This window comes from Drosophila eugracilis, unplaced genomic scaffold (genome assembly GCF_018153835.1).
Source record: "Drosophila eugracilis isolate 14026-0451.02 unplaced genomic scaffold, ASM1815383v1 contig_2088, whole genome shotgun sequence".
In the NCBI taxonomy this organism is placed as follows: domain Eukaryota; kingdom Metazoa; phylum Arthropoda; class Insecta; order Diptera; family Drosophilidae; genus Drosophila; species Drosophila eugracilis.
This window is the reverse complement of record NW_024572964.1, coordinates 519,249-535,773: the sequence shown is the minus strand read 5'-3', so window position 1 is coordinate 535,773 and position 16,525 is coordinate 519,249. Positions and strand designations below refer to the sequence as shown.

Genomic DNA, 16,525 nt, shown 5'->3' with positions numbered 1-16,525 from the left:
CCGTAAAACAGTATTAGATGGTGTTAAATGTGGAAAATGGAAAGTGCTGGCCATGGAAGGAAGTTCCGTCCATTGTTTGTCTATTTTTACGGGCAGTATTACTTCTCTTTTCATATCTAAAGTTAACGTAAACTCCTGCAGTGTCCCACTAATTAGGCAAATGACTTATTCTTTGTTAAGTTTGGATGTGATTTATTTCTGTCGAGTCGAAGTCAGTGCTGATTAGCTAGCTTAACCGTGGTAGGTGTGGTGTCCGTAGGATGGGACGGCGTAGGACTTCAGCACGGGGACATGCTGGACCACTGGGACGTGCTTGACGACAGGGACATGCTGCACCACCGGAACGTGCTTCACCACGGGAACCTCCTTCACCACCGAGACGTGCTTCACCACCGGAACCACATGAGCCACGGGAAGCACATGAGCGGCAGGAACCACGTGAGCAGCAGGAACCAGTCCGTAAGAAGGCTCAATGTAGCCAGGAGCAGCAAAGGCGAGTGCAACCAGGGCAAGGATCACAGCGATCTGAAGAGATATTGCCCAGTTAGAATCCAGCAAGGAATATAGTATCTGCTCTTTTACTTACGATGCGGAACATATTGATTTGTAGATTGGAATTTAAACTTCAACTTTGAGCTTAATACACTTGAGTGCTAGTCGGTAGACTGATGATGATTGGCCAACAGGGGCATCATTATATATAGTAGTTAACACCTCGGCCGAAAATAGCCCCCGCTTTGGCTTCTGTTGGAGCGCCACGCGACAAACCAGTTTAATTAAAAGCAATTTAGATATCGAAGATAATGCGCATTCTATTTCGGGTCATCTCCACCGGAAAACCACTTCCAGTTATCGGTCGTTATTGTTCACCTTTGGACATAATCCCCGCTCGTAAACCATTCAATTGTTTAAGCCTATTATTGTCTCTTTGCCAAGATCATTGTCATTATATCGATCGGCTCCACGCGTTTGTGATGACCACCGAGAACCAAGGCCACAGCCAAATAAAGACCGATATGAGGACGCTTCTGGGTCAGCTGATAAATCTAAATCCATTCTCTCAATTAAACCAAAGAATTATCTGAAATCATGGCTATTGGTCCGCTGAGGAGTCATTATTGTCGCGACTTTTGGCTATATAAAGTATCCGATCCGTTGGTCAGCATCAACAGTCCACTGACTACCACTCAAGTGAAAATATCTCAAAGATCTTTAGAACTTAAAATCAACATACCAACATGTTCCGCACTGTAAGTACAAGGGTGTATCCCACATCCCTTGGTGTAAATTAACCCTAAAATACCTCTTCAGATCGCTGTGATCCTTGCCCTGGTTGCACTCGCCTTTGCTGCTCCTGGCTACATTGAGCCCTCTTACGGAGTGGTTCCGGCTGCTCACGTGGTTCCTGCTGCTCATGTTCTTCCCGTGGCTCATGTGGTTCCCGTGGTGAAGCACGTCTCGGTGGTGAAGGAGGTTCCCGTGGTGAAGCACGTTCCGGTGGTGAAGCAGGTCCCAGTGGTGCAGCATGTCCCTGTCGTCAAGCACGTCCCAGTGGTCCAGCATGTCCCCGTGCTGAAGTCCTACGCCGTGCCATCCTACGGACACCACACCTACCACGGTTAAGCTAGCTAATCAGTACTGACTTCGACTCGACATGAATAAATTATTACCCAAACGAAAATATGTTTTTGATGTGAACTTTGGCCAAGTCAAATTCCCTTTGAGAGTCCATAAAATCACTCAAATTCATTGAGGTGGCCCCATAATGGATGCATATTTTTGCATGTCCCGCCAAGTTGTTTACCCAAAACCCATTAAGAGCTGCTACAGAATCGGCTTCGGTCTCGTTCGACTGCACATTCTTCACGCAGTCCGCGAATGCTCCGGAATCTGGCACACAAATGTGTTTTCTTTAGCTTTTCTTTTTGCGTTAGGGGCTGTGTAGTTTATTTTGGAAGGATCTTGTGATAAAAGCCAACTGTGGGCTTCGTTCCAGGCACAGGCAGGGGTATCCAGAGATTGGGCCGTTGCGTGGAACACATTTGGCAGGCTGTTTGGAATGGACTTCTGGGACTGAGTGAAGGTGATTAATGAGTGCGGAGAGGGAGCTGAGTTGAGATATCCAATGGATACTTTTTAAACGGTAGTTAGAATCTGCCTAGCACGCGAGAGAAAGAGTTTGCGGAGTTGGCTGAGTGAAATGTTGGCCGTTGGCATTGAAAAACTTCTATAAAACGAAAAGGGGGAGGTCTTCCATGTTGACCCACATTTGGAAGACAGAAATATTTATTTGCCTTTACCTGGCTGACTGCCTGACTGGCTGACTGGCTGGCTGGCTGGGCTCTTTGAGAATTGTTAACAGCAATTTAGTAGCCATCCGCTTCTTCTTCGGCTGCTAAGTGTATTTTATTGTTGCCAATTGCTGTTGTTGCCTTGTTAACGCTTTTTATAGCCGCTTTTTGCTTTTCGGCCAACTCTATTTGTCGAGTCTTTCTCTCGCTGCGCGGCCGCTCCATGCAGATGTATTTCCCAGATACATTCATTAACTTGTTTGGAGTTACAGTTCCCCCGCTCCCAGCTCTCCGCTCCCCTGCCCGGTGAGTTATGCCTTGTCCAGCTTTTGTTTGTATATTTAGACATTTCCTATGTGTTGTCACCTCGATTTCTGCCTGCACTTGCTAAACTTTTTGTTATTTCCATCTCTCTTTTTGGCTTTGGCCAATTAAAATAACCAGCTAATTGTGCAGTTATGAGGAGTGTCTAAAGCGGAGGAGAAGTGGCAGGTTGTGTGAACACGGCAGACCTCAAACCTCGTTATGACTATGAATATGCATTGGCGCTTGATGAGATCCCCTCTGCCTCATCTGCCCCTCCCTCCACTCGGCAACGAAGTTGAAGGCGTGCCCAGGCAATTAGTTTGGACCTGGCCTGGCCCTTCGATAGAAACCTCCAGGGCTATTTTGGCACGTTGTCAGGCGCTGGAATGCTGTGGGGGGACAATCAGCTTGGATCTGCCAATGACTTGGGGCAAACATGTTCTCCACACCCAGTGCCCATCGATTAGGACAGGGTCCTCCCTTCAGGATGGGCTCATAAATAGACTAACTTACGGACAGCTGTTGACTTTTATGGCTCGAACTTTGTTAGATGTTGAAAGTCTAGCAAAGACATGAACGGTTTTACATCAGTTAGAGGGTATCCGTTTGTTGAGTACTTAGAGGAGCATCAAACACTCTATACTAATCTTAAATATTCCAAAAGACTTCCTCTAATCTTTCTGCCAGCGCAACTCGTGATCGTTGTACCAATCTTTCTCCGCACACACTCTTCGAGATCACTCTCATCCGTCAAACATGTCGTCCATCTGCTTGGTGCTCATCGCGGAGCCCACATATGACAAATAAGGGAAAAGCTTGTCAGCCTCGCACTCGTTTCCTTCTTCTGGCATTGGATGGCTTCTTGGAAAAGCGGGGCCAGCGCAAGAATCTCTTCTATTTCCTTGGGAAATATCTCTGGCATTCGAGTGCGAGTGCCAGTGCGTTGTCTTTGATTCTGATATCGAGCCGAGCCGGGGATTCTGGTCGCTCTCGTTTCGAAGAGATGAGATCTGAGATCTGCTCAAAGGCAGTCATTGCTCCGTGATCCACTTTATGCATCAGTTTTGAGTTCGAGGCGCGTGCGAAGACCGCAAATCGATGCAGGAAATCCGATTTGTGGCAAATGCCTTTCTTTGCCTCGGTTTTTCTCCCCCAGTTTTCCTCAGCTGAAACTGAGTTTTGCCTGACTTTGGCAAGTTGCCGTTTAAAGTTGTTGCGCTAAGTAGAAAAATGTGCAAAACGATGGTTGTGGGGCTTCTGGGAAATCAAAGCCGGTGGTCTCGAAAGGCGGAAGAGTGGGGGCTTGGGTGGGCGAGAGAGGTGCCAAGTGTTAAGGGTTGTCGGGGGTTAATAGTCGTTAAACGTCAGCGGGGGTCAGTGGCTTACCAGGGTCTAAGGATATTTGAGATGGGCGATTCGGCTGGAGTGGGAAAAGTCAAGAGGAAGAGAGTGAATAGGGGAAAGCATTGCCGACAATTATCCGATTCTTAAGTACATTATATATTATTCATTATAAACTTAATGCTAGAAGATCAGCATCCTTGTCTTATAGCCTTTCCGCACACTCGTATCCACTTAATTTAATTTATTTTACAACTTTTATACAACTCCGCAGTAAAGAAATAATCGAGAAAGTCAGGATACTCGAGAAGAGGCTTTTCCAGGCACTTGTCATGGAGATTTCTTCGCCTCAAATAAAAGAAATCCCCTTCTCCACCTCGCCCCTCAACCATGACTATCATCATTAAGGCAAATCCACAGAGCCTCCGAGACAATCTGATCGATTTATGCAAATGATACTCTAATCTTCGAGCCTCTCTTCCCGTACTTCTCCGCCGTCACGAAGAATAACAATTCGTCATTATGGCAAACAAAGATCGCAGAGCGGAGACCAGTTTTCACCTCCGTCTAATGATGTTTACCTCATTTATCCTGATCCGCTGTGATCCGCTTGTAATCAATCCCCATCCATCCATCCATCCATCCCCAGCCAGGGGCAAGTTCAAGCTGCCAGTTCTCCAAAGCGAGCTCCTCGGTTCCTTTATGATCTCGAGTTTCATCCTTTCCACTCCACCTGGCTCGAGTGGGTGGCTCAACATAATGGGGGGATCTGCCGTTATTCGGCTGTATCCCGGCCACAGCCTCAGCCTCAGCCGCAGCTGCAAATAAAATAAAATAAGAGGCGACTTCAACACTCGACTTGGCTTAATGCAAAGTGCCGCTGAAGAGAGGTGCGTGGGTGGGCCCACATGGGAAGACAACTGGGTCTGCGACGGCGGCTTCAGCTTCACTTTACACTGAGAGAAGTGTTCCTAGAAATAAATGGAGAACTCTTAAGTTCAGAAGAGTTTAACTTTCAAATAAGCTGAAAAAATACTAATTTCGTTAAAAAATCTTTATTTTTAATAGAAACTTCAGTGATTTTCTGCTTCAGCGAGCGATGAAGCTTCATTTACACTCACCGCTCGTTTGCCTGGGCCTTGCTTTTTGTTTACCGCAGTTTTTGACACCAAACTTGGCGTCACTTCAAAGGCCTGGCGATTAATCTTGAGTGCTGCTGGGCTGTGGGGGAACGAGAGCGGAGCTTCCCAGCCAGATCTTCCAGATCCGGTCGTGGCTGCAATTTGCGGGCATTTTGTTTTGCATTATCCGAGATTCTGTGCTGGCAAACAACAAGCAACTCATTTGCCACTTTTCACACCCTTGAAGCCGAGTTTTCACTTCTCTTTGGCTAGGCTTTAGCCGCAAATGGAGGAGCCGCCTCATAAATCATCGCCCAGGCCACCGGTGGGCGTCGTCCAACGTCCATTATTAGAAGCGTGCGCAGGCGCAGCTGTTTCCGCTCATCCCCTCTGCTCCCCTCCTCTATTCCCCAACTCATTGTCAGCTGCAAAAGTGCCAAAGAATTGTACAAACTTCACGGCTGATTCGGGAGATTTGGCAGCCGTATATGCACGAGTATCTATATATTGTTGGCCAGATTGCCAGCCGATTGTGGAGCACTGGGTCAAGTCAGTCAGTCATTCAGCCAGTCAGCCAGTCAGCCAGTCAGCCACTCAGTCGGTGAATTGAAGTGTGAAATTCTAAGGAAATTGCTTTATTGTTCGCTGATTGAAATCAATTTGGCGTGCGAATGAGATTTTCATATTGCCCAGATCCCCAGATCAGAGATCTCAGCTTACAGATCCACCGAGATCCCAGTGGATCTAGTGGATTTAGTAAGACATTCCGGTTCAAGAGTTCATTAGACTGAGCGGTTGATGGCTCCAGCTCGGGCTTCGTCAGTATGTATATGATTAGGATTCGGTAATAATGGCCGGGGAGGAGCTTTCTGCCCTGGTCGAGGGTAAATGGGATCAACGATTTGGCCAACTGTGATTATGGCTTGGCCTGCCGATGAAGTGGCAAATGCTAGTCGGCTAGACGGTTGGGCAATCGCAATGATCATTTGGCGGATGTGGATTGGGGTCAGCTGGGTATGTTTTGGAATTGGTCCAGGGATCGTTGAGGTTTATTAAGAAGTTTCCTTGAAGATCTCGGCTTAAGCAGGGCTGGGCAATAAATTACTATTGGGATGTTTGGATATTTGTTAATCTGTCTTCTGTCTTCACTTAGACTGTGAGTAATGCTTTCTTTTTTGGTTTCCCTGTGGATCTCCGCTTACTCAATCCCTCTGGATATTATGAAACTTTCGAGCAGAAAGCGTTGTCAATTATCAAATTACCATCGCCAGCCAACGGCAGTGCCTTTCCTCTCCCATTTCTTTTCTCACTCCTTCCCCCTCTTCCAGAAAGCCCCCTGCTCACCCACCTTTACGGCCCAATCGATCAGAGCCAATGGGCAATAACTTTGCGGCCAACGCAATGCGGCTGCAGTTCGATTATTATTTTTATTGGCCCAGCAGTCTTCTGGGGCCAGGGTCTTCTCACCCTTCCCCCTCCTCACTATATATATATTGTGTTTTCCCGCCTCTTTGCTGTTTGCCTGCTGCTGAACAGGAGTTCTCTGCCAACGCTCTTTCACTGCCAACTTGTGAACAGCACAGCACGCAAAGGCAACAGCAACAACAAGAATTGGCAGGAAAAATGCGGAAAATGGTTTCGGCCGCGCCGCGAAATTATGCCTCGAAATGGGAAACGCATTTTGTGTTATCATTTGCCGCGCATCTGCCGAGAACATGAAAGTTGCTGTCGACTGGAAAAGCTGAAAAGTCTCAGCTGCCCCGAGATCTGCTGCTCTGAAAAGAGAGTTGAGCTGCCAAGTGCTCCAGCGAGGTGCCTGCCATCTGTGAAGGGGGAAAGTGAGTCCGTGAATCTGTGAATATAAGTGTCTGATCTTAGGAAAGATACACTTTCTATAGGCATAATGTGGTTGAGGAGAATAAGAGTTATGAACATATAGATTCTGGATCACTCTTTAAGTTATGATGATCAGTAATCTAGTCATTTCGGGACCTAACTATATCCAATTTTAAGTACTTTCCAGCTGAAGAGTATTAATAACTCCCCTTTAATGTAGATCTAGCATATCCTTGTTGGCTCGTTTATGTTTTCATTTTCGACTGGCGAGTGGGCATGGCGAGGCAATTCACTTTTCTGTTTATCATGAGTGGATATTTAAGTTATATTGTCTGCTGACGAGGAGGCTGCAGCCTCCGAATAGAAAGCCAGCCGAGAATCGGAGAAGTGGCTAGAAAACAATGCAATTTGCACAGAGATTGCAGCTTTGATGGTAAACCACAAATGGAAACTTCATTGCTCTAGTCGAGAGCCAAACGTGGGTCGTGGGGATCATAAAAATCGAGCATAAAATCTTGACAATTAGACATCAAATTGGGTGGCATACGCTGGAAGTTTCCTGCCGCTTTCTTGGAGGTGGGAGGCGGCTTTTATTCTCTAAAAGTCCATAACTCTCGGTAGTAACTGTGTGGGTGGAGAAAGCAACTGTATTGCGGGTTGAACGCAGAGCCAGAGCGAAGACAAGACCCAAGGCAGGGAGACACAGGCGGACAAAACTGTAAATGCTGCCATCAATTAGACTTCCACCTCAATGGGGTTGCAAGTTGCAACGGGTAAAATGGGTGCAACGGTGGCTCGGGGGACCTCAAGCTCAAGCACGGGACCTTGCGCTTCAAACTTCAATTAAATGCTGAAAATCGTGCATAGACAATATTTATCAATCACCATTATTCTAACTGTATCTTTCGCTTGGACAAGACGAACGACGAACGACGAGCAGCGGGCAACGAGCGACGAACTCTGCAGAACCAACGTCGCTGGGAAACTGTGTTATGTTTTTAAAAAGGTGGCTCCATTGGCTTAGAGATCGCATTTCATTAGGGTTAAGACTAAGAGTATATAGACTATATATCTTAAAGGCTTGCTAAAAGGATATAAAGAATGTTTTATGACTTAAATACTTCTGAATCGTGTCACGCACCCATCTCTATGCGCCTTCTCCGCCGCTCCAACTCATAACGAACGCAAAGTTCACGCGGCAGTTCAGTAGAACAACCGATGTCAGATGAGCAGAATGGTTGCGCGGGGAGGGGCAGCTGAGGCAACTGAGTGGGTAAACGGTGGCTGCTGATCCTTGTGTTGCATTCGCCGCCGCCACTGCAGTTGCCCCTCCACTGGCTCCGCTGCTGCATGCAACAATGAACTCGCAACTTTTTAACTGTTTTCATCGTCGTCGTCTGTTTGCGATTTGTGAAAGCTTCTGGCTTCTACTTCTGTTTCTGGGGCCGCATCTACTGGTGTTGCTCTCCGACTTTTTAGTTGCGGTCGACATGGCTCAGTGGCTGTTGGCCTGGCCAACAATGCATAAATTGTGCGCACCAAAACCAAAGGCCACGAAAGAGGCGAGATTTCGGCTAGACAAAATGGCCTGGAAAGTAGATCAACTCCCCAGAGAGGGGCATCAAGTGAGATATGTAAATATTATGGAGGATATGCTTATTAATTACTCTTAGAGTAAAGTCTCTAAATCTCTGAAAATGCGGCTTAATAGATGGCTCAAATGACCCAGATAGATTATCATGATCTTGATGATGATATCTCTCCAGCATCCGGCATAGTCAACCAACCAACTCCCCAATCATTTTGCGCTTCATTTTGTTAAACAAATCTTTCTCAACATTTCCCTCCGCTCTTCTCGTTTCAGGTAAGCAAATTGTCCAAGCCAACTTTTACCCACAGCTGATCGCTCGCGAAGCGCAGCTCCACAAATATATAGTTTATATTGCCACGTAAGTAGCACGGTCATAAATCAGGCAACCATCTGGAGACTCTGTCACAGAGCTTCGGGCTGCAGTGGGCCAGAGGTCCATATAAACCGCTTTGATGATGTCAATATTATTATGCAAAGCCCTTCAAGTTTACTGCCCTCCGCCGGACAGCATGTACGATAGTGTGGGGTAGCGATGGTGATATCGAAAGTGGGGGAAGTTTAGAGAAGAAATTGCGGAAATGGGAAATGTCATTGATATAAAAGGAGGTCGTTAGGCATATAAGTTTTAGCCAAGTGATCAATACCAAAGGCTGTGTGGGTTTGGGGTCGACGTTTTCTCAGAGCAATCTCCCCTCTGCCTCCAAAGGCTGCCTTAACATCCAGTCCAGGGCCATATAATTGACCGATCTTCAGCCAATTTGCCTCGCATCCGTCACAGCTTTGACAAATGGCCGAAAATGCATCAAAGTTTTATTGAGATTTCCCTTTCGGTCCGGCGATTGGCCAAAACCCTTTGGTTTAGGCTTTCTGGGCCCGAAACGAATTTTACGCATTTCATTTTAAGTTCGGCGCGGGGGAAATTAATGTGCTTTAAGGTCCGGCGTTTCGAAGACGACCAGGAAATGTTTTTGTGCAATGTTTTACAGGGCATTATAAATAATTGGTCTTGTTATGAAATTTACATAAATTTGATTACGCTTTTGGGCTACGGACTTCGCCTTCGCCCTGGTAGATTCTTCCCTGCCGTCTTCTTGGCTTCGCGGCTGCTCTTGCTGCTCCGCTGGCACCTATCATTTGTCAAATCAAGTTATGTTTTATTTTTCGTGTATTTTCCCTCATTTTATTTTGTATTTTGTATTTTTATTTTTCGCATTTTGTGCTGTCACCGCCCGCGGCTAGACCGAAATTTCGTTGGCCCTTCTCGGAGAGTCTTAAAAAATTGCCGCCCAGTCGAGGCAAATTAATCAGTTTGGGGGAAATATATATAAAGACGTGTATATGGCTTACATAAGTGGCTTGATTAATTTGTTGCGATCATAGACGAGTTGATAGTTGAAGATCATTAGTAAGATCGAGGGAAGATGGAAGACCTGAAGGTGCCACACCTCGACTCTGATTTGGTGGAATTTCATTGTTTGACATGACACTAATCCGTTGTTTGTTTTTATAGAGTTTAGAGTAGAATGGCTGATCCAATATTTCCCATATCTGTTCTTAGGAGTCAAGCCAATCTGGGCTAAAGCTACCTTATCTCATCTCCTAGTACCAGAAGTGATGTTTGCCTAGATCTGTAAAAGTTTTACTCTTCGCAAAATGGCAAAATAAATAAAGCAACCTTTTCAATATCCTCGTGCCTTGCCGTGTTAGCCAATCAAGGGGCTTTTATATGGATGTTAAAAGTATTTTTACCATCATTCTAATTGCCTTTAACACCTCGCTATAAAGGCAGAGTCAAAGACCTCCGGCCCAGTCCTGGGAAAGCGGCGTTCGATATTTCTGTTTCCTATGGATTTTCCTGCTGTTGTGTTTTTCCGTCTTTGTTAATTTGCGAAATTCTTGCCGTGCCAACCACTGAGTTAGCACCCGCATATGAACAAACAAAGCCACGTTAAAACACACGCGGCTACAAAGTTGCTGCTGGCTGGCAATTATCAAACAGTTTCCTTGATTTTCTCGTGGCAAGGGAAGGGCCATGGGTAGGCAGTGTCTGGGTTACGGTTACCTGCCTTAGAGGGACTACCTGTGATAAACTCATTGAAAAAAGATGTTTTATAGTGCATCAAGAGCACTCTTTCCGATCATTAGTATCGGTTTTATTAAGCTAACTCAAAAGGAAAACTTCATAATTACATTCCTTGTAGTATCTTTAATCGATCCTGGATAGACATTAGCTAAAATATAAAAAGAAGAACAGGAGGGGCAAAGTAAGTAAACAAAACTCCTGCAATCCCAAATGTTGCTGCAACATGTTGCCCTCCTAATCTGAAATGGCCGCAAACCTGCATGACTCGGCGGCGAATGTATCTGCATTGGATTGACGTCAACCGAATGTATCTCCCTCTTGACCGACCAAGTCAGGCGCTCGCCGCAAACCTGCATGAGACAGCGGCGAATGTATCTGCGGCGAATTGGCGGCAGCCAAATGTATCTGCGCCGTGAGCGAGCGACTCAGACACTCGCGAGCGGTCCACGCAAATGAACAATGAACGGATCGGAGCGGCTCCGGCAAAAGCAAACCACGAACAAGCAAAAAACGCGCGCAACGCGTACTTGTACTACAATTTTTTAGCCGCATCTCGGAGATCGCTGAACATGAAGTTTAAACAGTCAAAGTGCCAAAAGTGAGACAAATGAAGAGTGAAAATACTTAATAATCGAAGAGAAGTTCCCCGTTCTGCCGGCATTTAAGTGCATTTTTGTGAATAATTTAAACGTTTCAGCAAAGACCTTTTCTGCGCCAGAAACTCCACTCGAAGAGTGAGAGCAAACAGTCGTCAGCTTGTTTTATGTGCTTACCTACACAGATGCACATATGAATATATGAATATATATATCAGAAACCAAGTGCCGCCTGCATTTCTGTACAGGGTTCTCGTTCCCGTTCCCGCTCCCTCGCGTGTTTGTATTTGTTTTCTACCCCCGACTCCGGAGTGTCTGTGTGCGGGTATCTGTATCCGTGTGCGAGTATCTGTGTATCTGGGAGTGCGCAAAACACTCTGTGCCGGACCTAAAGGTAAACTACCTACTTTGCCTGCTGAGGAGCTGAGTGCCGAATGCCGAATGCCGCATGCCGCATGCAGCAAGCAGCCGCAAAAGTGTACGAAAAACATACCGAAAAAGAGCGGAGCAAAGAGGAATCGCCGACATATGGACGATAATATTATACCAACACATTACTGAATCAAAGCATCTTCCTTCTTGGTTCGGGTCCCTGATTTACGGCCTCCGAGCCACTTCCTCTTTATCGGCATCTCCGGCCTGTGCCGCATCTTCGTCGTGCATCTCGTGGATACAACTTCAATTCGGATTTAAAGAACACTCGGGTACGTCTTCATACTTCCTCTTCGAAATCTCAAAATCCCAGATCGCTCACTCTCTCGACTCTTTATTGTTTTGTATTCCATTCGAGCTGTTCTGTGGGTTTCCTAGCGTTTAGCAGCTTTTTTACTGCCCCAGCCCTGTTTTCCAGCAGCGTAATAAATTTCAAGAAATATTCGCCTGCTCTCGGCTGCTCAGTTCTACTGGGTTAGTTTGCCTCCGCTGCTAATGACTCGCCTGGCCCGAGTCGTGAGTTGTTTTATTTCTTACTTCTGCTGCTGCCCGCTGTTTTTGCTCTTCCACATATACAAAATCATGTGTGAGCAATTTTAATTATAAAAGTGACAAAAAGCGAACGCGCGGAGATATATCTGAATATGTGTACAGTCTATGTGGCGGCTCTCGAGCTAGCCGGCAATTTAGGCGACATTTTTGCTGACTACAGGGAAAAGTAGGGGGAAATGAATGAAAGAACCAGAAGAAGAGGCCAATTTATAGTTTGTTATGTATTCATGGCTGGTTTTTCCTCGGCTAAACTTCGGGGAAGTGTTTCATTATGTGGGATGTGTGCCAAAAGGTGGTGGGGAACATAGATTGGGTAAAACTGATAAAGTTAATACAATAAAATGCATAACTCATAAAGGAGTAAGTCCTTAATTTGGCGACTTCCCTTCTTTTTAATCCTAAAAAATCAAACAGCTCGTTTAAACTAGCTCCCATCGATCAAAAACACAATGGGTTCATTAAAACTTTGATTTCCTCACATTTTTTACACCATATGCTGGCAATTGAATCCGCGGTAATTCGATAAACGCTTCGGTATTTAAGCCGTCCCTCAAAGATGTTATAAAAAAGTAAACCAATTACCAGCTTAACCCTTAACACCCAGCGATTGGCAAAGTTCAACCCCAAAAGGGATACCAAAAGCTGGGCCAACTTGCCTAGTGGCAGAGAGTGCAACATCTGTGGTTTTCGCTGAGGTTGAGTTGGCGAAATTCACCGTATCCTGTTGCATTTAAAGTCCTGCCAAAATCACCCTGCAACGTAACAGTTTTTGCTAGCCAAAGCAGAGCTTCGCCCCAGGAAAAGTCCCTTGCAGTTGGGAATATTTTGCAGCTGCTCGAAATGACGACTGTCCGGGACTCTTCCGTCCTGATGACTATTGCGTGTTTTGGTTTCCGCCGAGGGTTGGCTTCGATCCATTGTTGTTGTTGGTACAACAAACCGAAGCAATTTAATTTGATGGTCCCTCAACCTGCAAAAAGGCGGGGGGAGAATGGCCTCGAGGTGTTCGGTGGTTGGTTTTGCAGCTATCTATAGGGATCTATCGCCAACTATCCATCGATTATTATATTACCACTCTCTAGCTACTCCTCCGCCCACTGGGATTGCCATCTCCCACCCGAATTTTTCTATTCGGGAACTTGTCATCGTGCCACAAGTTGTTGCCCTTACACCGCACTCTCTTCACACACACACTCATGTGTGTTCTGTTTTCTGGGCTGTTTACTAATTTTTGTGCTCCACCTTTTCCTCTTTATCAGCTGCTGTTTATCGGTCTCTGTTCTTATTGAATTTTCGGTTTCCTCTTCTCAGAACCCAGAGACAACCTCGGCCACTCGTGCCTCGCGTCTCTTTTCTGTTTTCAGTTTTCTGTTTTCTGTTTTCTGTTTTCAGTACTCCGTTCTCTGTCTTCTGAATTGATTTCGTTAAGTTGGGCAAAAACGTGTTTCAGCTTTTTGGCCGAAAAAGAACCCGTTTTAAGGACTTTCCGATGCTGGCTTCTGTGTATCTGCATCTTCTCCGAGTCTCTCGGGCTCTTTATGACTCACTTTGCGAGCGTAATGATCAACAGCTGCTGGATGTGATTGAAATTGCAGGTGTCGTCTAGGGGCTTAATCGCTGTGGCCTCGTGTTGAAAGAACTCCACAGGCAGGTGCTGCAACTTTCCTTTAGAACGTAAGCTAAAATGAAATGTAACTAGGTTGAGGAAGCTATCTTCTCGGTTTGATTTAGTTTAAGTTTACACATCTTAACACATGTCGAAGAAATAGTTTGCCAGTGGCAGCTTCAGACAACTTAAGTAATACAAAAAGTCAACTCCACATCTTTACTGTGTGTATAGAGTTTCCTTACGCAACGTCATACTTCACTCTAATGATTTCCCCCCGGTAACCACAGGCTTTTCACTTGAGTTTTCCCTAATATAAGCCAAGTCTGATGGGTGTACGGTTTCAATTATCATCATGCGTGCCCGTCTAGGTATTATCCCGCTCCCGCACTCCCCTTTTCAGCGTTGGCTTAATTGCATTCCCCCTGCCACCCAAATAGTAATGACAGTTTTTATTTGCCTCATCCTCATGCTCATCCTCTGAACCTCGAACCATGTGCCCAACACGTGTCCATCTGCAAGAACTTTTCCGTCATTTGCAGAAATGAAAAACATTTTCAGTTTTTCTTCAAAAGGGAGAAAAGTAGAAACGTAGAAAAGAAGCTGAAATGCTTTTTCCCTCGAAAAGAAGCGGCTCAGTGGCAGAAGGAAGAGAGCGGAGAAAGAGGAGAACGGCGCAGAAGGAATCTGCAAGTTTTATGACCAAACCAAGGCAAACCAGTCGCCACAAGAAAGAGGATTCTCGTATTCTCCGGGCGGGAGATTTATGAAATTTGTGCAAGGCTGACAAGTTACAGCTTTCGGGCCTTGTTGCGCCTTAATGAGATTTGGTTTATGGACTCTTTCCCGGGCAGGGTTTCCCAAGCCGGCTCTGTTTGACCATTGCCGGAGCAATGTTTGTTCATAGCTCATTAACATAACAAAAGGTTTTCTCACTCCATACGAGCACGAGTGTATGTTTGCCATAGCCAAGAGTGTGAATGATGCCAATAAACTTTTCCTCTGTCTTGCAATGTGAAGGAGGAGGAGCTCGGCCAGCCCACTCTTTGACATTGAAATCTTTTGAAAACTCATTCGGGCAAATTGCTTACAAATTCCGGATTAAATTACCGATCCACCTCCGAAAAAGATACAAAAACAATAACAAAAAATCACAACAAAAGAAAAGTGAAATCTGCCATGGACCGAAAAGAAAACTCTTTTGGGGCATTTTCGGTTTTCTGTTCCGAAGGAAAGTGAAGGAAATTGCACAAAAAGCTACAAATCAAATTAATAATCATATGTCTGCTGGAAAGAAATGTATTCGGCGGGGAAGGGCGGTGAGTCTCTCTTAAATCTCTCCCAGATCAAGCTCGTGGTTTCAATTCAAATTGACGCCCCCACAGATCGGTCTCCCCCTGCCACTTCCCACTTCCCGCGTTTCAGTTTTTTCGATCGCTGGCCGCACGTAATTTCATTTTGGTATCTAGGTTTTTTGCGGTCAGCAATTTGGTATGGTCTCATTATTTTGGTAATGATCTTTTCTATATATATATTTGGAAAACCTTTGTGGATTTTGTTGATGGTTTTGCCTCTCCAGTGGCTGGCATTGCCTAGGACGTGAAAGGTTGCAAGGAGGTTAGGTTGGAATGAGAAGGGGCATTTAAATTTGGGTTAATCCAGGTTTTAATTGTTATTATTTATTAGTGGAGAAGGGGACTCCTTAAGCTAGACTAACAGGGACAGCTCCTTCGGCTCTTTACAGACAATTAATAATCCCTTGAAGAAACTTTCTGGCCCACCTTTCTCGACATTCTGTTTGCTTAGCTTTGCCTACAAAGTTCTTCGGGTTAATCCCCATTAATCTTCAGAAGAGTGATTAATAGCTTATGGACATTCTTGATATTGTTTACCTTAGCCCTTAAACGGTCTCTGCCGCTGGTTAATCCCTAATGATCTTCGCTTGACATCCACTTTGGGCTATGCCCAGACACCAGTGTTTCATCATTAGCTATCGATTAATCGACTCGTGCGCCTGAGGCTGCCTTAGGCACTTGCCCACTCGATATCTGTAATCGATTTTCACCTCGCCTTGCTAGTTTTTCTCGGCTCTAATTAGCAAACTTCTGAGGAGGGAAACTAGTTTGGTCTTGCAACACCGCGTTTCGATTGCCAAACGAAATATGTCGAGAACTCCGGCAACCGTAAGTCACTGCAGCAACATGTTGCAATGTTGCAAGTGTGAAGTTTTCGGCTGTGAGGGGAGCCCGCTGGAGGGGTTATTCGTGGGTTGTCATGCTCAGTTGGTTGCACTGGAATATCGCAGAATTTTAGTGACTTTACCTAAAGGAGAAACCTTAGATCTTTCCTTCTCATTGCGACAACTTCATTTCTCTCTGTGCATCCAAAACGCGTTCGTTCGTATTCGCAGCGACGACATTTCCAGGGAAACAGCTGAAACGTGCTGAATGCAGCTGGCTCCTGCTTTGGCTCTCGTCTCCGTTGCAACTTGACTGCAACACCCCCTCCCCCGCCCATGGAATGGAGTCCAGGCCAAGGCAAAAGTGCCGGTCAGTTCTTCTTGTGGCGGTGTGTGCTCTGGATTTATTGCCACAGCATGAGGCAGCATAATAGGGGCGCCTCCATGAGATTTTCCAGATAATCCCAAAGAAGCTTATTGTCGCCTGGTTGTTTCTCCGAATTCAAGGTTAAATAAACTAAAGTTAAAGGTGGCTTACTCTATGCCTCAGCTAAGACAAATTTATTTAGATTTTGTTTTTAAAAACAAAAC

General features: G+C 45.5%; 3 protein-coding genes across 6 annotated transcripts in view; 2 read left to right on the top strand and 1 right to left on the bottom strand.

Annotated features, from left to right (window-relative positions):
- The window catches only part of LOC108104664, a 108,851-nt gene that overhangs the window by 41,830 nt on the left and 50,496 nt on the right, over positions 1-16,525 (top strand). The window contains exon 1 of one of the 4 annotated variants that reach the window (XM_041817996.1): positions 11,762-11,869. The exons of the other annotated variants lie outside the window; for them this stretch is intronic. The gene's annotated coding sequence lies outside the window, so the exon portion shown is untranslated. Of the gene's footprint in view, positions 1-11,761; positions 11,870-16,525 lie in introns of those variants that run through there. 4 annotated transcript variants of the gene reach the window in all.
- Positions 176-689, bottom strand: LOC108104669 (A-kinase anchor protein 14). The gene is made up of 2 exons (XM_017210858.2): positions 587-689; positions 176-525 (listed from the first exon to the last, which is right to left on the bottom strand). The coding sequence occupies exons 1-2, from the start codon at positions 596-598 to the stop codon at positions 232-234; spliced, it is 306 nt and encodes a 101-aa protein (XP_017066347.1). The 5' UTR covers positions 599-689; the 3' UTR covers positions 176-231.
- Positions 1,177-1,681, top strand: LOC108104668 (A-kinase anchor protein 14). The gene is made up of 2 exons (XM_017210857.1): positions 1,177-1,250; positions 1,312-1,681. Exons 1-2 carry the CDS (start codon positions 1,239-1,241, stop codon positions 1,621-1,623), a joined length of 324 nt encoding a protein of 107 aa, XP_017066346.1. The 5' UTR covers positions 1,177-1,238; the 3' UTR covers positions 1,624-1,681.